The sequence below is a fragment of the Malurus melanocephalus genome, unplaced genomic scaffold, assembly GCF_030028575.1.
Source record: "Malurus melanocephalus ecotype Western Australia unplaced genomic scaffold, MMel_1.1 scaffold_253, whole genome shotgun sequence".
Taxonomy (NCBI): Eukaryota; Metazoa; Chordata; class Aves; order Passeriformes; family Maluridae; genus Malurus; species Malurus melanocephalus.
The window spans coordinates 1033856-1050327 of record NW_026623485.1 but is presented as its reverse complement, the minus strand read 5'-3'; the positions used below and the strand labels follow the sequence as shown (position 1 = coordinate 1050327).

At 51.5% G+C, this 16472-nt stretch overlaps 3 protein-coding genes across 4 annotated transcripts; 1 reads left to right on the top strand and 2 right to left on the bottom strand.

Annotated features, from left to right (window-relative positions):
• Nucleotides 1-91: 91 nt before the first annotated feature.
• LOC130579093 (inositol 2-dehydrogenase-like) lies at nt 92-9051 on the bottom strand. The gene is made up of 9 exons (XM_057375651.1): nt 8616-9051; nt 6700-7221; nt 5785-5855; nt 5257-5365; nt 4992-5122; nt 4502-4609; nt 3441-3559; nt 2507-2663; nt 92-2076 (listed from the first exon to the last, which is right to left on the bottom strand). The coding sequence occupies exons 1-9, from the start codon at nt 8846-8848 to the stop codon at nt 1928-1930; spliced, it is 1599 nt and encodes a 532-aa protein (XP_057231634.1). The 5' UTR covers nt 8849-9051; the 3' UTR covers nt 92-1927.
• Nucleotides 8886-11609, top strand: CCDC27 (coiled-coil domain containing 27). Of its 2 annotated transcripts, XM_057375649.1 has the most exons (6): nt 8886-9041; nt 9905-10035; nt 10179-10256; nt 10510-10722; nt 11149-11253; nt 11369-11605. In XM_057375649.1, exons 1-6 carry the CDS (start codon nt 8966-8968, stop codon nt 11510-11512), a joined length of 747 nt encoding a protein of 248 aa, XP_057231632.1. In that variant the 5' UTR covers nt 8886-8965; the 3' UTR covers nt 11513-11605. The 2 variants fall into 2 exon arrangements, with proteins under 2 accessions (XP_057231632.1, XP_057231633.1); XM_057375650.1 differs by lacking the exon at nt 10179-10256 and having other exon boundaries at nt 11369-11609.
• LRRC47 (leucine rich repeat containing 47) lies at nt 11549-16470 on the bottom strand (the record flags this gene model as incomplete). The annotated part of the gene is made up of 7 exons (XM_057375626.1): nt 11549-13166; nt 13344-13433; nt 13836-13938; nt 14261-14376; nt 14671-14787; nt 15480-15926; nt 16003-16470. Coding segments are annotated over 7 exons (1554 nt in total), but the record flags the coding sequence as incomplete, so codon positions are not given.
• Nucleotides 16471-16472: the final 2 nt, after the last annotated feature.

Sequence of the window (16472 nt, the reverse complement as noted above, 5' to 3'; positions counted from 1 at the left end):
CTGGAGSCTCCAAAGGCAGCCCTACAGCTGCTTCCAATCACCCCAGCCTGGGGAAAGGGCTCCATCCCCTTCCCAAAGCCCTGGACCCTCTAAGCAAGAGAACAGCTCAAGTGCTAGCAGGGCTCAGCCGAGATGTGCCTTCTCCTCCAGGCAGGCAGTGGCTGCTCCCTCTGCAAGGGGAGCAGGAATGTGATCCCTGGATGTGTTGCACTGCAGCCCTGAGCCCAGGACTCTCCTCCAATGCTCTGTYTGGGTGTCCCACAGCAGCTCTGAGCCTCCAGCACACAGAGGTGACCTCTTGTCCTACCCCTCATGTCCCTCGGGTGCTGGTGAGGCACAGGAGCAATGGCCATCCCACCTCTCACACCACAGGGATTGGGAACCGGATTCCTTTGGGATTGGGAACTCCCCTGGTGTGTCTGACACTGAACCCATGTCCCCAGGCAATGGCTCAGTAAAGCACTTTAATGCTTTAAAGCTTTTGCAACMATCACTCACATTTCCAGCATTCCCAGAGCTGTTCCCAGCAGTATTAACGGATCACTCCGCRGTAGGAATTGTACTTTTTTGTACTGTCATCTTCGGAAAATGTGTTATTTTTATAGCTGAGGTTTCTCTTTTGTTTTGGGGGTTTTGGGGTTTTTTTTTGAGCACATGGGGGAATTGCTGGATCAGGCAATTAAAAGTGGACAGAAAGTGCCCTCGTAACCCAGAGCAAACCTTCACCTGCAGGACCTCAAAGGGCCTGAAGCTGCTGASACCAAAAAGAAACCCACCAGTGAGYACTAAACTGCYACAATGAGTACAGAGAGACAAAAGGAGGCTTCTGGATACATAATTTTTTTCCCCTCAATAAATGGCTAAAAATAGTGAATGAAATGCAGAACAAGCATTAAATCACACTTTTTCAGAGCTTGAAAAATTACACTGTTAAAAACCATTTCCCAAAGAGAACTGTCTTAATTTACAAATGTCACCACTATTTCTAGTTTTAGGARCACTTATTCCATAGGTAGGAATTGAAAATTGATTGAACTAAAGGTTCTTGCAAGAAGTTTACAAACTAATGCCTTGAAATGGAAGAAGGTAAAAACGTTGTCATAATTCAATAAAAATACAACAAAAAATCTTTCAGAAGATCTTGAAAACTGACAGCCAGACAGGAACAGTCAGAGCCACATGTCTGCAGAGAGCTCCACACATGACAAAAGTCCAAAGATCCTGGCAGCAACACCAGCTGGACTGTGGCTCTGCTTTCTGCTGGGGTCTGTGTCTCAAACAGGATCATGGAATCCCAGACTGGTTTGGGTGGAAGGAGCCTTAAAGACCATCCAGTCCCACCCCCTGCCATGGGCAGGGAYACCTTCCACTATCCAACCTGGCCTTGAACACTTCCAGGGATGAGGCAGCCACAGCTTCTCTCAGAAATCCATTCCAGCCCCTCACAGCCTCAAAGRGAATAATTTCTTCCATATATCCAATCTAAACACACTCACCCCCATATTTTTTTGAGCATTACATCACCTCAATCGTGGGAAGACACTTGCTTGTGATTTCTCCTCCAGAYAGGCAGTGGCCATTCCCTCTCCAAGGGGGAGCTTCTCCCTCATCCCAGCTGTTAGCGGTCCTACACCACCCTGGCTGGCCCAAGAAGCATCATTTTTCTCCTGGGAAAACAGAGCTCCATGGCCAGCAGCACTCTCCAGGAGGAAAAGCCACCTGGACCAAACCACACGCAGGCTCAGGAATTTCTTGCAGGCTCAGACTGATGTGGTAGAAATCCTGCACCATCCCAGCACCCAATGCTCCTGGTTCAGAAGTGCCTTTGTCTGCTGGGCACTCCCAGTGGGAATGTAAAAACCTCCATCCAGGCTTATCCTGAGGCCACTAGGTGGGAAGTCCTTGCTGTGTCCCCACTGAGTGGTTGTCACACAGCTGCAGCCTTTGGTCCGGCCGGATCCGCGGCACCGCTGTGCAGATCCACGGCAGAGCCRTTCCTCCAGGACTGCTCAGCTGCTGCAGCCACCTGGATGGTGCACAGGAACTGCTCCTTGGTGATCACAGGGAGCTCCTGGCCTGTGGGACAGAACAAAGCACTGGATGGAACCCATGGTCCCCTGCCAGCAAAGATCCTGGTGCTGGAGCTGCAGGATTCAAAACAMTTCAGCCCCCTCCTCCTGTCAGTGCAGCCACAACAACTGAAAACACTCAAACAAAAATCTCTTGGAGTAGACAATCTTTTAAAGTCTCTTTCTACCCAACCCACTCCGTGATTCTGTGATTTTTGTTCCTTCTGGACAGCCAGGATGACAGCTGAGGGTCTCCTGTCTGTCACAAACAGCTGTTTCCATCACAAAGGACAGTCAGGTCCAAGGCAGTTTCCCCTCCCAACTCTCACTTCTTCCCASAGTTTCAGATCAACACTCCATCCCTCACTTATCTCCATGACCTGACAGTGCATCCCCCAACAAAGCCAATCCAAAGTAACATCATCCACTCATTTCACCTTTCAGAGTTCTCAGGAAGTGCCTGATGAGCTCCCTGTGTGCATCCCTGTAGCGTTCTGCCTGGGTTTGGGGACAGATGGACACTGAAGTCCCGTGCTCTGTGATACCCAGAGGGTTCTGGTTGTCCACCCGTAATGTCCCTTGAGATCCATGAACCTGAGGGAAGGAGCAAAACAGGGAAGAAATGATGTTTTTAGGTTATGACTTCTGACTTCACACACCTGGCCAGGTTAGAGAAGCCCTGGTTTGTACAGCCAAGACAAAAGAAGGTTCTGAAATGAGGAGTCACACCTGTCCCACCCCTGGTATGGCTCAGACACAGCAGAAATACCAGGGTCATGCTGTAGTACAGCAGCTTCTGCCTGTCTGGTATCTCACCAGAACAAAGCCCTTTTTCTAAGTGTTTAACAGAAATTCCTCCCCAAGTCCACCCCTCACAGTTGTAATTATTCATGACTGTAGGAATTTACACTTTTTTCCCCTTAAATATGCTGAGTTCCTGCTACACACCTGAAACTACCCAAGGAAAGGACAAATGAGATGTGCAAAATTTCAGCTTCAGGAGGGCTGAACCAGTTCCTGCCCTGGTATGAACCATGCAGCTCATAGCACCACAGAATGCATGGAAGAGAGGGAAAATTTGGCTAAGAAAAGAGAAAGTGGATTGTGGATTCAACAAGGACAAGAATCCACTGCTGCTGAGGTGACTGCCCAACAGCTGGGCATGGCACTCAGAGGTCTGATTTGGATGATAAGGTGGAGACTGGTCAAAGGTTGGACTCARTGATYCTSAAGGTGTTTCCAACCTCAWTGRCTCYGTGATTCTGTCASAGRGGKKTTKKGRRAMRYGYKSYRSRSRCACACACACACAGGAGAAAACTCRTGCTGGGCTGTGGAGTCAACCCCAGACTTGAGTGAGCAGCAGGACCCCACCTCCAGCCGCTGGTCACAGCTCCTGGTGCAGTGCTGGCTGACATCCAGAGTGACAATGGCTCCRCTGGGGAACTTCATGCTGATGGCAACTGTGTCCACATCCTTCAGGCAGCCCATGTCTGCGGACAAAACAAGCCTGGCTCACCCCAGGAACAGCAAAGCACCACATTCTATAGMTACAAACTGCTCTTTTTCCTTTGGGAGGTGACACTGGCTCTGTGACACCTTCCCACAGGGCACACTGGTGACAGCACTATGGCTGCTACACCAGCATTCTTGATGGAGAACAGGCAGCTCCTGCAGGAACACACAGCCCCAGGCCCAACTCCACCTTCCCAGCCTGCAGCTCTCCCTAACGAGGGCACCCACCTCTGCTTCCAGACATTTGTCTTTGCAGCTCATTCCAACCAGCATCAGGCAACTTCCAGCACGTTGCTGGAGTGAGGCAGAGGGTACAGAACCCTCCTGGAGGGCTCTTGTTTGCTGCATTTCAACACTGTGCCACGGAGGAGAGTGTTGCATCCTGCTCCTGCTCACCCCAGCCAGCCAAGCTTGGCAGCTGCTGCAATTACCTTAATTAAAACTCTGCATTTCCATTTAAAAAATGGCAGCTTCCATCTTTTATGGTTCGTTTAAATGAGTGTGGTAACCCAGAGCGTGCCCATCAGCCTGACACGGCCCAGAGCAAACTCACAAACTTGTGCTGGGATCCACAGAKAAAGGCCACAGGAAGCAGAGAAGGAACATTTCATTGACATTCTTGTGAGCTCAAAGCTTTGCCCAATATTTTCTGCACTTTGTTTTCACCTGGTGTCCTTCAGAGTAATGTTCAACAATAACTTCACAGCAACTGCTTCATATCAGCAGAAAATTCACCAAATTCAGAGATCCTCACCAAATACCACTGAGGAATCTGCCTTCTGTTTCACCAACCTGTTTTTTCAACTGCTCCATGATGGAAAAACTGTCATGGCTACCTATGCTCTTGCTTGCTCTTTCTTCCTGGGTTTAACACTGAAGTCCAGAGGTACCCAATAAACCATCAAAAGACTMATTCTTACCTGCACAGAAGGCATGGCCCAGGGAAAATATTGTATCTGGCACACTCTCTCCCAACAAYAAACTGATAATATCTATGTCATGCACAGCAGCGTTGTAAAAAATYCCACCTGGAAGAACCAAAACCAGGCATTAAATTCTCCACACTGAAACCCACAGTCAGTGTACATTTCTGAACTGCATGGAGATGGTATAAAAAGCCTCCACGGGGTGGAGAGACAAACGGGACAAAAAAATGCACAGAAATTAAGTTTGGTAAAGAAAACACTCCTTAAAAAAAAAAAAAAAAAACATGGATCTTAAGGCTATACCAACACAGGGGAATTCCCACAGAGGAATTTCCAGGCTGGATTGGCTGGAGCTTGAATCAGCCTGGTCTGGTGGAACGTGTTTCTGCCCATGGCAGGGGATGGAACAGATGAGCTTTAAGGTCCTTTCCCACCCAAGTGACTCMAATTCAAACCTAGACTTCAGCAGGAAGCTGCTGGGTACCTGAGGCTTTCAGGAGGCTCAGAGAGGCTGCTGGATAGAGGCTGCTGATGGTGGATATCCGACGGATCCTGCCCAGGGCCCGGCTGTCCCGCACCTTCTTGTACAAGAACTGCAGGGCTGGGTCAAAGCGCCTTCCAAGAGAAACAAGGAATGAGGTGAAACCAACTTGATTTGAGGACAAAGTCAGGACAGCCTGATGAATCAGGGCTGCTTGCAGACACGTGATTTTATCAAGAATAAAGCAGAGGAAAACTACTGGTCTTACTTGTAGAAGCCACACACGAGTGGCCTCCGACACTTGTCGGCCTCATCGAAACAGGTTTCTGCTGTCTGCCTGTCCAAGCTGGGCAGCCCCTCGCAGAACACACCTTTACCTGTGCAAAACAGGACAGAACCAGGGCTCAGTGGAGAGCTGTACAAAACACCTTGATCTTGCAGTAATAGAYACAGTTCATTACATGTCTGGTTTTTGATGGCATTTACTCCCTTCTGGCTGCCTGCCACGGTGTCAGCCATTCCAGACCCCTGGAGTGGGTCTGTTTTGGTGACAGCTTTTCTGTGACTCCTGGTGGGATTTTAGGATGAGACACTGCTCAATCACACTGGTGCCAGCTCAGCACAAACTCCTCTGGTGTCCAGCCATTAACATCAGTGTTAGCAGTGATCTCAGTCACTTCAATCACACAGTGAGAAAGTCTGCACAGCTCCAGGGCTGCTGCTGAAACATGAACACATTCACAGGGGCACACCAACGGGCACAGAGAAAAGCTGAATGTGCAGCTGCTCCYCTTACCTGCTCGTAAGGCTTCTTTKACCATCTCAGGGGCTTCRTCAGGTGGAGAACAWATAATGGCTCCAGAGACYCTGCAGGAATCAAGAGAGATCTTCAGTGAGGATGAGGTTTTTATTAAATGCTCAAAATCTTCTTTTGGTTACAGTTAAAAAAGCCTTAAACCTCATCGCTCTAGAAGAGCCAGCTGGRTTATAGAAGGARCTCTGYTTCAAGGATGAAATACRGAGACACAGGTTAAAATCACAAGTRCCACAAARGAATTGCACYGCTTTTCCTGCMTCTTAAAGGAGAAAGTCTTTTAAAGGTGTCCTTGAAAAAGGAGTTRAATCCTGCCAGTTAAAACACACAGAGAAATCTGAACTATTCATGTGGTACAACTGCTGAAGAAGTGATTAATATATCCTAGCTTACTSTGATTCTTTACTTTCTAGTGTCAAATCAGTCTTTTTAAAAAGCTCTGCCTTTTGCTCCTAAAATACTTAAAACACCAACTTTAGCTCTGTAACAACATCACTAAAATGTTGTTCAGCTGAACTGTAAAGCAAAACTCCACAATCCTCCCCATGTACACTGACCTCACTTAACTCAGAGAGTTCTAACAGCCACCCAATGCAGCCAACTGCTCTGAGACAGGAAAACTGGCATTTATTACTGTTCTGTGAGAATGGAGGAAAATTGAGATTTTATATTCTTAACAAAACTGCCCGTAACTAAATTCTTTCAAGCTCCCATTGATTCGGGGGATATGAGCCCAAAKAAGCTTCTCAAGGATTTCTGAAGGACCCTTGGGTAGGTGACAGAAGCCAGAAGCACAGTCTGGGATTGCTACAGAGTTTGCCAGAGGGGAAGGCAACACTTGTATGGAACCCCCCACCCTGAGCAGAGCCACACAGAGGAGCTYGTGGCCRTCAGTACCGTGGATCTCCGAGCGCRACGGCGGCGTCCTGCTGCCGCAGAACCCTGGTGCCAGCCGGGACCTCGGCACCAAAGGCACGTTCCACCTCCTCCGGCCGATCCTCCACCACRTACAGCAGGCAGCAGCTCGTTTCCTCCATCAGGCTTTGCAACAGGGCTTTGCTCACGAGCCCTGCGCCGAAGAGCACGAGGCCAGCGCCGCTGCCACCGTGACATGAGAAGGGTGCCGGGCTGCTGGAGGCATCGGGTGYAGCCCCACTTTGGCCAAGAGGTGTAATGCCAGTGTGGAAGGTGGCCAGGGGTGAGGGGTGGCCAGCAGAGGTGGAGGGCGTTGGGTCATCCCTCTGTGTGGCGGTGATGGGGTGGTGGGGAACCAGCATCTTGTGGTAGGAGGGCGGGGARGGGACCATGCTGTAGCTGGTGCTGGATCCAGCGGTGACGAAAGAGGGATGGGAGAGCAGGGAGGGCACGTCRAGTGGCAGCGGCAGGCTCAGGCTCAGGCTGGAGTCGGGACTTGCAGAGCTGAGGAGACAGAGATCAGAGARTATYCTGAGCTGGGAGGGACCCACAAGGACCACCGAGCCCARMTCYTGACCCTGCACAAAAACACCCCAAGAACGCCACCCTGCATCTGAGGGTGTTGTCGAAATGCTTCCTGAGTGGGGCTGGGTGAGACAGATAATTAAAGAATCATTAARGTTGGACAAGAACTCCAAGACCATCAGGTCCAACCTCTGAGCAATCACCTCCTTGTCAACTAAACCACAGYACTAAGTGCCTTCCACAGCTCCTCCTCACAGGACTGAYTCYCCRAACCCTTCCCCAGCTCCGTTCCCTTCTCTGGACATGCTCCAGCCCCTCAATGTCTCYTTTGTAGTGAGGGACAGAACTGGACAYGGCAYTCGAGGGGCCACAGAAGTGCCCAGCACAGGGGGACAGGCACTGTCTGGGTCTGCTGTTCTGGGGTTGGGTGAGACTGAGAKGGGGTGAGGGATGCAGAAAAGGGTACCCCAAGCAGGGATCGGTTGGGTGAGATTGAGATGGGGTGGGTGAGGCAGGGAAGGGCCGAGTGAGGCCGAGATGGGGTGGAGGAGCCCGAGATGGGGTCGGTTGGCTGAGACAGAGATGGGGTGGGTGAGGCAAAGATGAGATAGGTGAGGCAAAGGGTCGGATGAGCCCCAGTAGCGGTCAATCGGCTGAGGCAGAGATGGGGCAGAGGAGCACAAGAAGGGGTCGGTCGAATGAGGCAGAAATGGGGCGAGGGAGACAGAAATGAGATGAGGGAGGTAGAAATGGGGCAAGGGAGGGATAAATGGGGCGAGGGGGGCAGAAATGGGGCCGGGGAGACAGAAAGGGGGCGAGGGAAGCAGAAATGAGCAAGGGAGGCAGAAATGGGGCTGGAGAGGCAGAAATGGGGCGAGGGAAGCAGAAATGAGCAAGGGAGGCAGAAATGGGGCTGGAGAGGCAGAAATGGGGCGAGGGGGGCAGAAATGGAGCGAGGGAGAGAGATATGGGGTGAGGGAGGCAGAAATGGAGCGGGGGAGGCAGAAATGAAGCGGGGGAGGCAGAAATGGGGCGAGGGAGGCAGGGAAGGGCCGGAGGAACCCGGGAAGGGCCAGAGGAACCCGGGAAGGGCCAGAGGAACCCGGGAAGGGCCAGAGGAACCCGGGAAGGGCCAGAGGAACCCGGGAAGGGCCAGAGGAACCCGGGAAGGGCCAGAGGAACCCGGGAAGGGCCAGAGGAACCSGGGMAGGGSYMGRKSRRCYSRGGGAGGGGTCGGTCGGGTGAGGGAGGGAAGGGGCCGAGTGAGGCAAGGAATGAGGCGGGTGAAGCAGGGAAAGAGCCGGGTGAGGCAGAGAAAGGCCGCGTGAGGCAGAAAAGCGGCGGAGGAGCCCAAGCAGCGACCCGCCCCTCACCGGAGCCCCGGGGCGCGCAGCCCGATCTGGCGGAGCAGGCGGCGGTTGCGGCAGTGGCGGCCCGAGCTGAGGTGCTCCAGGATGCGGTCGCGCCGCACCCTCAGGGGCAGCTGGCACGGCGTGCAGAGCAGCGTCTCCACGGCTGAACAGCTCGGCCCCGCCGGCTCCCGCCGCACCGATAGCTCCGAGAACTCGGCCGCGTAGTCGTGCAGCGTTTTCCTCCTCCGCCCCATGGCCCGGCCCCGCTGACTCGGAAGCGGAAGGCCCGCCCGCCTCACGCCGTTGCCCGGCAGCGGCCCCGCTCCGAGCCCCGCGGCGCCGGGAGAGGCCCCGCTCCGGCTCACCGAACGATGGAAGACATTGAAACGGTGGGACAGCTCCGGGAGGAGCTGCGGAAAGCCAGGGATGACCACAACATGGCCTTAGGTACGGCGGGAGGTGCCCAGAGCACAYCTTTACCTGCCTAGGTCTCCTACAGTCCGGCTCCTTTGACCTTAGAAACATTACAGGGTGCTGCTCACAGAGGGAGGCTGAAAAGCCATTTGTTTTGGAAACACTTTCTTTCTCCCCTTGGAAAGTGAAGAACATGAGAAAAGCCAGCAGAGCCAGCCCTGAGCAGCATCCTGGRGCACCCAGCAGTGTCTGGCAAAGCAGGGTTTGATGTCCACTCCCCGTGTTCTCAGAGCAGCGCCCACCTCACACAAAGTCTGGTGGTTTAATACACGTGGAATCACGGAATGGTTTGGATTGGACCTTAAAGCTCATCCAGCACCACTCCCTGTAATGGGCAAGGACACCTTCCACTAGACCACGTTGCTCCAAGCCATGTCCAACCTGGCCTTGGGATCCAGGGGCAGCCACAGTTTCTCTGGGAAATCCATTCCAGGGTCTCACCACCCTCACAGGGAGGAATTTTTTCCTAATATCCAATCTAACCCTGCTCTCTATTAGTGGGGTTAGGTGAGACAGATACTTAGGGTGAAGCCATTCCCCCTCATCCTGTCTTTCCAAGCCCTTATAAACAGCCTCTCTCCATCTTATCAGCTCCTTGTGGTACTGGAAGGCCACAATGAGGTCACCCTGAAGTTTGTACACTCCAGGCTATACAAACCCACTTCCCAGCAAAGTATCACAATGCTATCACCCAGAATCACTGTGGCTGCAGCATTAACATGACCCAAGTCTGTTCCTAGACTGTTCCCACAGTGGCTCTGCTTATGCTCACCTGAAAAAAAAAAAAAAGCAACTACACGGATTTGCTTTGCTAACTGAGTACTCCTGCTTTACAGGTGCCATTACTTCCTTGCAAAGACAGATGGAGGTCCAAGAATCCGAGCTTCGGAGAATCAGATCTGAAAGGGAAGTGCTCCAGAAGCAGCTCACAGAGAGAGAATTCCAGCTCCAGGATGCGTATGACAAGGTACAGCCTGAGAATGTGGTGGCYGTGGCTGCCAGGAGAGCTGGCAGCTGGTAATTTGGGATTTATGCAACAGTTTCCTCTCATAAGCAGGAGGGACACCTGCAGYAACTTGACACCTGAAGTGTCAAGTATTTTCCTTTCAGTTTTGGGCCGCGACAGAAGGACAGATGCCGGAAAAAATGACAGTGATTACGGAAGAGGAGTACCAGAGGCTTCTCCAGGTGAATTTGTACAAAGCCTSTACAGAAAAGGCTGGTTTTTGTTTTAGGGCTGGGGGAGTTTGGCATGTAAAACCCATGCCCAATCCAAGTAGTTTTAGAGAAAACACCAAGTAGTAACAGCTACGAGTACTGGTGAGGTTGTTAGCCTGTAGATTCTGCCCAGGAAGSATTTGGACCAAATACTGGGAAGATRAGGCCAAAGCTGCTCAGTTTTCCTCCCCCTAGTAACAGCTGGATTTCTGTGTCTGCTCAGCTTATTGCAGACCAGGAATCGCAGCTGGATGAGCAGAGCAAGCTGATCAGTGAGYTACAGAAGACCATCAGCCAGCTACAGGCTGAGGCTGTGACCAACCGCCTCCACCTCCTGGAGCAGAAACAGACCCAGAGGGAGATCCAGAGACAGGCTGAGGAACTRGAGCAAAAGGAGCTGCAAGCCAGAGTGGCACTGGAGTGCATGAGCACCAAGGTAAGCATGGCCTCTTTCACCTCAGAGCCCTGTCTCCCTCTTGGGACACACTTGGGAATCTCATTTGCTCCCCAGCTGTGGAGCAGGCAGCTCTTGTACCACTCATAAACAGGCTCAAATACCAGCAACCCTTGAGAAATTTGAGTTCAGATCAGTTACATTACCAGATTTCTAACATCCTTTCAGACTCAAGGTAACAAAACTGCCTTAAAGCCATTTCCTGCAGRCAGATGTGCCTGGGGAAGAACCCCAGCCCACCTAGACCCACCTAATTCCCACAGCACTTTCAGTGAAGCCCAAACCACCTGCAATTTCACATAAACACTTCCCACCTCATCATTCACCAGTCCTTTGCCCAAGCCTGACAGCACAGTCTCTCTAAATCCATGCAAATGCCAAGGAATTGCTGTCCTCTTTCATCCAAAGTCTGAAAGGTTTCGAAACAGAATAATCCAGGCTACGTTCAGCACAGAGGGCAGCCACGACCCCCAGACTGAGCTCACAGACGACGAGGTGCTGGAGGCAGTACAGGTACGTGGCCTTTCCAAACACCTTCCAGCAGCCAGGAAGGGACTGCTGAGGTAAGAGAACATTTTTCAGTGCTGCTCTCGGCCTTCTCACACCTTCACATATCCCTGATTTTCAGAAAATCATTTGTGAGCGGACGGAGTTCCAGCACAAGCTCCACCCGAGGAACAGGGGTAGCAGGATGTCACTGCTCAGCAGCAGTGACAGCCGCCTGCCATCACCTGCCACRGCAAGGAAAAGGAGCTCTAGCAAGCTAGCCTGATGGCTGAGCCAGAACCCATCACCAGCCTCGGGCTTCTTGGCTCTGAGCTGGCTCCTTGCAACAAATTAAACTTATTTTACTGAAATCAGGTTCTGTGGGAGTGTYTGGTTCAATTGTTTCAGCTGATTCAGAGCAGAAGTCACTGTAACACTTGGTCTGTTAGTAACACTTGACTTCTCAGAGAAGCCTGAAGGACAAGGATTGCTTGGCTACAAGTAGCTGGGAAGTGTGAAATTCCCACATTTGCTTTGGGAAGTTTCTACATGACACGACTGAACATCCACCAACGCCAAAATGAGTGACAGTGCCATGGCTGCAGGAGCTGTTTTATTTTTCCATTCCATGTGCAAGTCCCAACACGGGGATGTATTTGACACAGTATCAGTTCAGTTAGAGCTATGAGACACCATTTTTACCACAACAGTCCATCTGGAGGTCACCCTAGCTTAGGGARAGGTGTGAGCTCACACCAGCATTCACCCACGCATCGAGGTCACCCACAGACTGCTAAATGAGAACTGCTCCAACTGCCTTTATGGTGGAAGGTAAAAATAGATGGGTGGGACAGAAAGCTCCAGGAGGATCACTGGGCATCAATGCCTGTATTCTGGGGGGACCAGGAGTTCAGTAGTGTCAGTTTGAGGCAGYTCTGAATGGACCTGAACCTCCTCAGCAAGAACAAAGCCAGTGATTGATCACAGTAACTTTCCAGGCACCCACAAGGTCACTGCAATTCCCACAGGGATGGAGGAATGGCCCTGAAATGCACTGGGACACACAAACCCTACAGTCAATTCAACTGACCCCTCACAGATGGAAGCTGTGCTCATGCCTGAGCACAGAAACCGTCACTTTAAAACTCATCCCTCAAGTTCTGACAGCAATTAAATGTTTCTGACAGCAACTAAATGTTCACGGTTACTCCAGATAAAAATAAAATTCTGCAGAACGAGATGTCAGCAAAGTGCCTTGGCATTCTGACTCCAGGTTGTACCCAGCAGAGGACCTCAGTTYCACACTGTCAATTACTGCATTTCTCTGCTTCCAAAATAATGATCCAGATGAAACACCAGAAGAAAAAGTGATCTTGCAGAAAAATGTGACTGTGCTGGTTTTAAACATCATGATGATTTTCTCTAGTGCATTCTGACATCCAACCCTTTCTCTGCCTTCAGTCCACRTTTGAAGATGTAGTTTTTTCTGCCCAGGTCCAACACTGATGATCTCTGTTAARGCTGAAAGATCCCAATTCTCCTTGCTGTAGCTCATCAAACTCTGAAGCCATTGCCTTCCCAGCAGGATGCTCCACATCTTTTCTTTAAAAACCCAAACCATCTGGCTGTGCACCAGCTGCGGTGGATATGGGGAAAAAAAAAAAAAAAAAAAAAAAAAAAACCAACAAAAAAAGGAAATGGAATCCTCTCCTCAGCTCAGACAGGTGCTAACGGATCACAGTCAGCAGAGAGGACACTGTGGCCAGGTCAGTTTTTGAAGGATAAAGTACTTTCAAGTTCCCATCTGTGTCCACYACTCGCACCTGCTCCAGCACCAAGGGCAGGTTCGAATTCCCTGGTCCACAGAGAGCATCYGATTCCATATCTGAGCCCGAGCCTTCCTTGTTCTCCAAGGCAGATCTGTTCAGTTCTGCAATTTTCTGTTAAAAGCAAAATACAGRGAACAAGATCAGTTCTGTGGCAGAGAATGAATGAGAGGGAATAACAATACTACTAACATACAAATAGCTTTTGTGTTCTTCTCAATGCATGTGAGCAATGACACATTTGGTAGGAGCTCCCCCAAGAAGAGAAGGGTATTTTCCTGATCTTCTTACCAGGATAAGGATGTCCATCACATCTTTGCAGATCTGTAAACTGGTGTCACTCGTCACTTCAAGAAACAGGTCCCGGGTCTCTTTTTTAATCTGTAAGAGTTTCAGAGATGAAGTCAGGAAYCACAGCACCTCACTCCCAGCCCCCYRGACATGTCCCAATACACAGAGCTGAATGCTTTCACTCAGTTTAACCAGGGGCAAAGCTCTGCTGTTTTTTTCTCAAAACTCATGTTCTTGCCCTTCCTCAAAGCCTTTGCACAGGCAGGCTGGTACTTTGGAACAATTTCCAGAAGTAAAATTGTGATTTTTCCAGAAGTAAAAGTGAGGTCCYTCTCAGCCTGACAGTGGAGCCCATTTGATGCAGGCTGTGAGAGTTTGTATTTGGAATGCAAGCACAGGTTTCACAGAATTGTGTATGTCTTTCAGTCAAATMTCTCTCAGCAGAAAGAAACACTGTTTCATTATTAATGTGTTTCCATGAATGGGAAGTACCTTTGTCTTCTCACTGTTGGTTATTGGTGGGAAGGAAATCACAGCACCTTCAGCATCCACCAGGCACGGGTARTTGTCTTTGCCATCCAGCAGCTGCAGGTATCTGCCACGAGAAACAAAACAGCAAAAAGTGAGCAACTGAGAGAGCAGCCAGACACAACGGCAGGAAACAGTGACAAAAAAGAATTAGTGTGTGATCTGTGCATGAGCAGTGAACAGCACAGGGCAGAGCCACATGCTGCTTTACATCCCATCTGCTCCTATGTGGAGTTYACCCCATCTCTGATTCACTTAGCTCACAGCATGTGCACACACACCCTTCATTCCTCTCTGCTTCCCTTCTATCTGCTGTTCTAAGCAGATTTCTCACATCCCCAGCRCAGTCACCTAAATGCCTGTGGAGAAAACCACAACAGGGTACTGACTTGTGCAGCCCAGAGACATTCTGACGCTTCTTCTGCTTCCGCTGCTCCTCAGCCTCCAGCTGCAGCTGGCGGAGAAGATCCTTTGCCTTGATCTCCTTCCGACCCAGGGGCACGATCTGCACCACACAAGAAAACAAAATTTCATTCAAACACTGGGATTACAAAACTCTCCTGTAAGCAATTCAAGAATTAAAACAATACTCCTGCATATTTTCATGCCTTTTTAAGCATGGAAATACTTTCCATTTCACAAGGACTGCTGTAACACCTACTTGAAAAACAGGCTCAGTCACCAGTACTAAACCAGGCACCTGGTACAGCAGCACAGCAAGAAAACCAGTACAACTTCTAAAGTCCCTGGAGTTTATTTTCTTGGATCTATGGGATAAGAAASTACCATTAAGCCCTACCTTGAGCTCATCAGGAGGCTGGACATCGTATGTCAGAGGAGCTTTGACCAGCTGCAAGTCGTGGGTGGCAATGGTGGCTGCTGTACGCTTCTCACAGATGTCCTCATGCAGCTTGGTCTGAAATATAAAGGATGTCATCGAAATAGATCAAAAAGTCAGCGTGGTTTTTCCCTGCCATGTGCAGATCCTTCTGTTTTTAATGTCTGAGGCACTGCCAGCCAGGTGAGTATGAAACAGGGCCCTTCCCTTCACTTGTATCTTTTGGGCATTACGGCCCAAACGCAAAGGTAGCGAAGGCTGACAACATGTGATGCCTTTCTCAACAGGAAAATCAAGATTTAGTAAAAAAAAAAATCCCAAATACTCTTGTAAACTAAAAGCAGCTCCCGCCTGCCAGGGGAAGGATGCTTCGTCTGAAAGTCAGGTGTGTAACATGATTTTAGCACAGATCAGGGAACCTAGAGCCAGCCCAGGGGACCTCTACACATGGACACAGGGTTAGTTTTAGCTCTGAACAGTTTCCACAGCACTACCAAGATGCTGTTCTAGACACAGCATAAATGTGGGTGCATCCATTGCCCTCATGGCAATACCTGAGCTCTGACGAGCCTTTTTCAAAATCCATTTCTCCTGATTTTGCACTGACTGGGAATGTGCTGCTGGCGGGACCACTCACCCTCACACCTGCTGGCTRAGGAGCTCACCCAAAGTTTCATAAACTCATCTAGGAGCCTAGAAGTTGGGTCTATTTCTAACTCTGCCAGCAATATTCCCATTCCAAACAAGCAGCATGAGGCCACAGCAGTTACCTGCATGGTCAGGAACCTCTTGAGAGAATTTCCCGGCTTTAAGTTCACTCCCTTCAGCACAGAGCACACGATGAAGGCTCGAACATCTTTGACACCCGGGCTCACTTTGACCACCAAAGGCGCTGGGTTCTCAGAGACATGCAGAACCTTCACCAGCAGCTTGCTTGCCTCTTCCACCTCATCCTGCTCCCCATCCCCACTGTCCTTCTTCTGCTGCTTCTCCCTCTTCTTCTTCCTGACCTCCTCTCTGGCACCGTCGGCCTTTCCCTTCCCGCGGCCCCCGGCACGCAGGTACTCCAGGATGGCCTTCGTCTGGCACCCATTGACCATCTTCTCCAGCCGCTTGTCCTTCAGCTGGTTGCCCCTGAAGTTGGCCTCCTTCAGCCGGGGGCAGTCGGCCAGCGCGGCGGGCAGCTCCCGCAGCTGGTTGTTGGCCACGTCCAGACTCTGGAGGAGACAGARACGGGACGGTCAAGGGATGGCGATGGGAACCGGGGGGAATGACAGCGGGGTCCGCTCCCACCTTGAGCGCCGGCAGCGCCGCGATGTCCGCGCCCAGCTCGGCCACTTCGTTGTCGGCCGCGTCCAGGCGGCTGAGCAGCGGGAAGGGCGCGGGKGTCCCGGCGGAGGGCAGGAGGCCACCGGGCAGAGCCCGCAGCCGGTTACCGGAGAGCAGCAGCTCCTGCAGCTGCGGCGCGGAGCGGGCGAGCCCCGGGCCCAGCTCCCGCAGCCGGTTAGCGCTCAGGTTGAGGCTGCGCAGCTGCGGGAACGCCGGGGCCGCGTCCCCCGAGCCGTCCCCGGTGCCACCGAGMGCGGGGGGCAGCGCCTCCAGCCCGTTACCGGACAGATCGAGCAGGCGGAGCGCGGGCAGGGGTCCGCCCARCCCCTCGCCCAGCCCGGCCGGGCCCAGCGCGTTGCGGCTCAGCACCAGCGTGTGCAGCGCGGGCAGCGCGGCCGCCACGCCCGGGCCGAGCTCCCGCAGCGCCGCGCAGC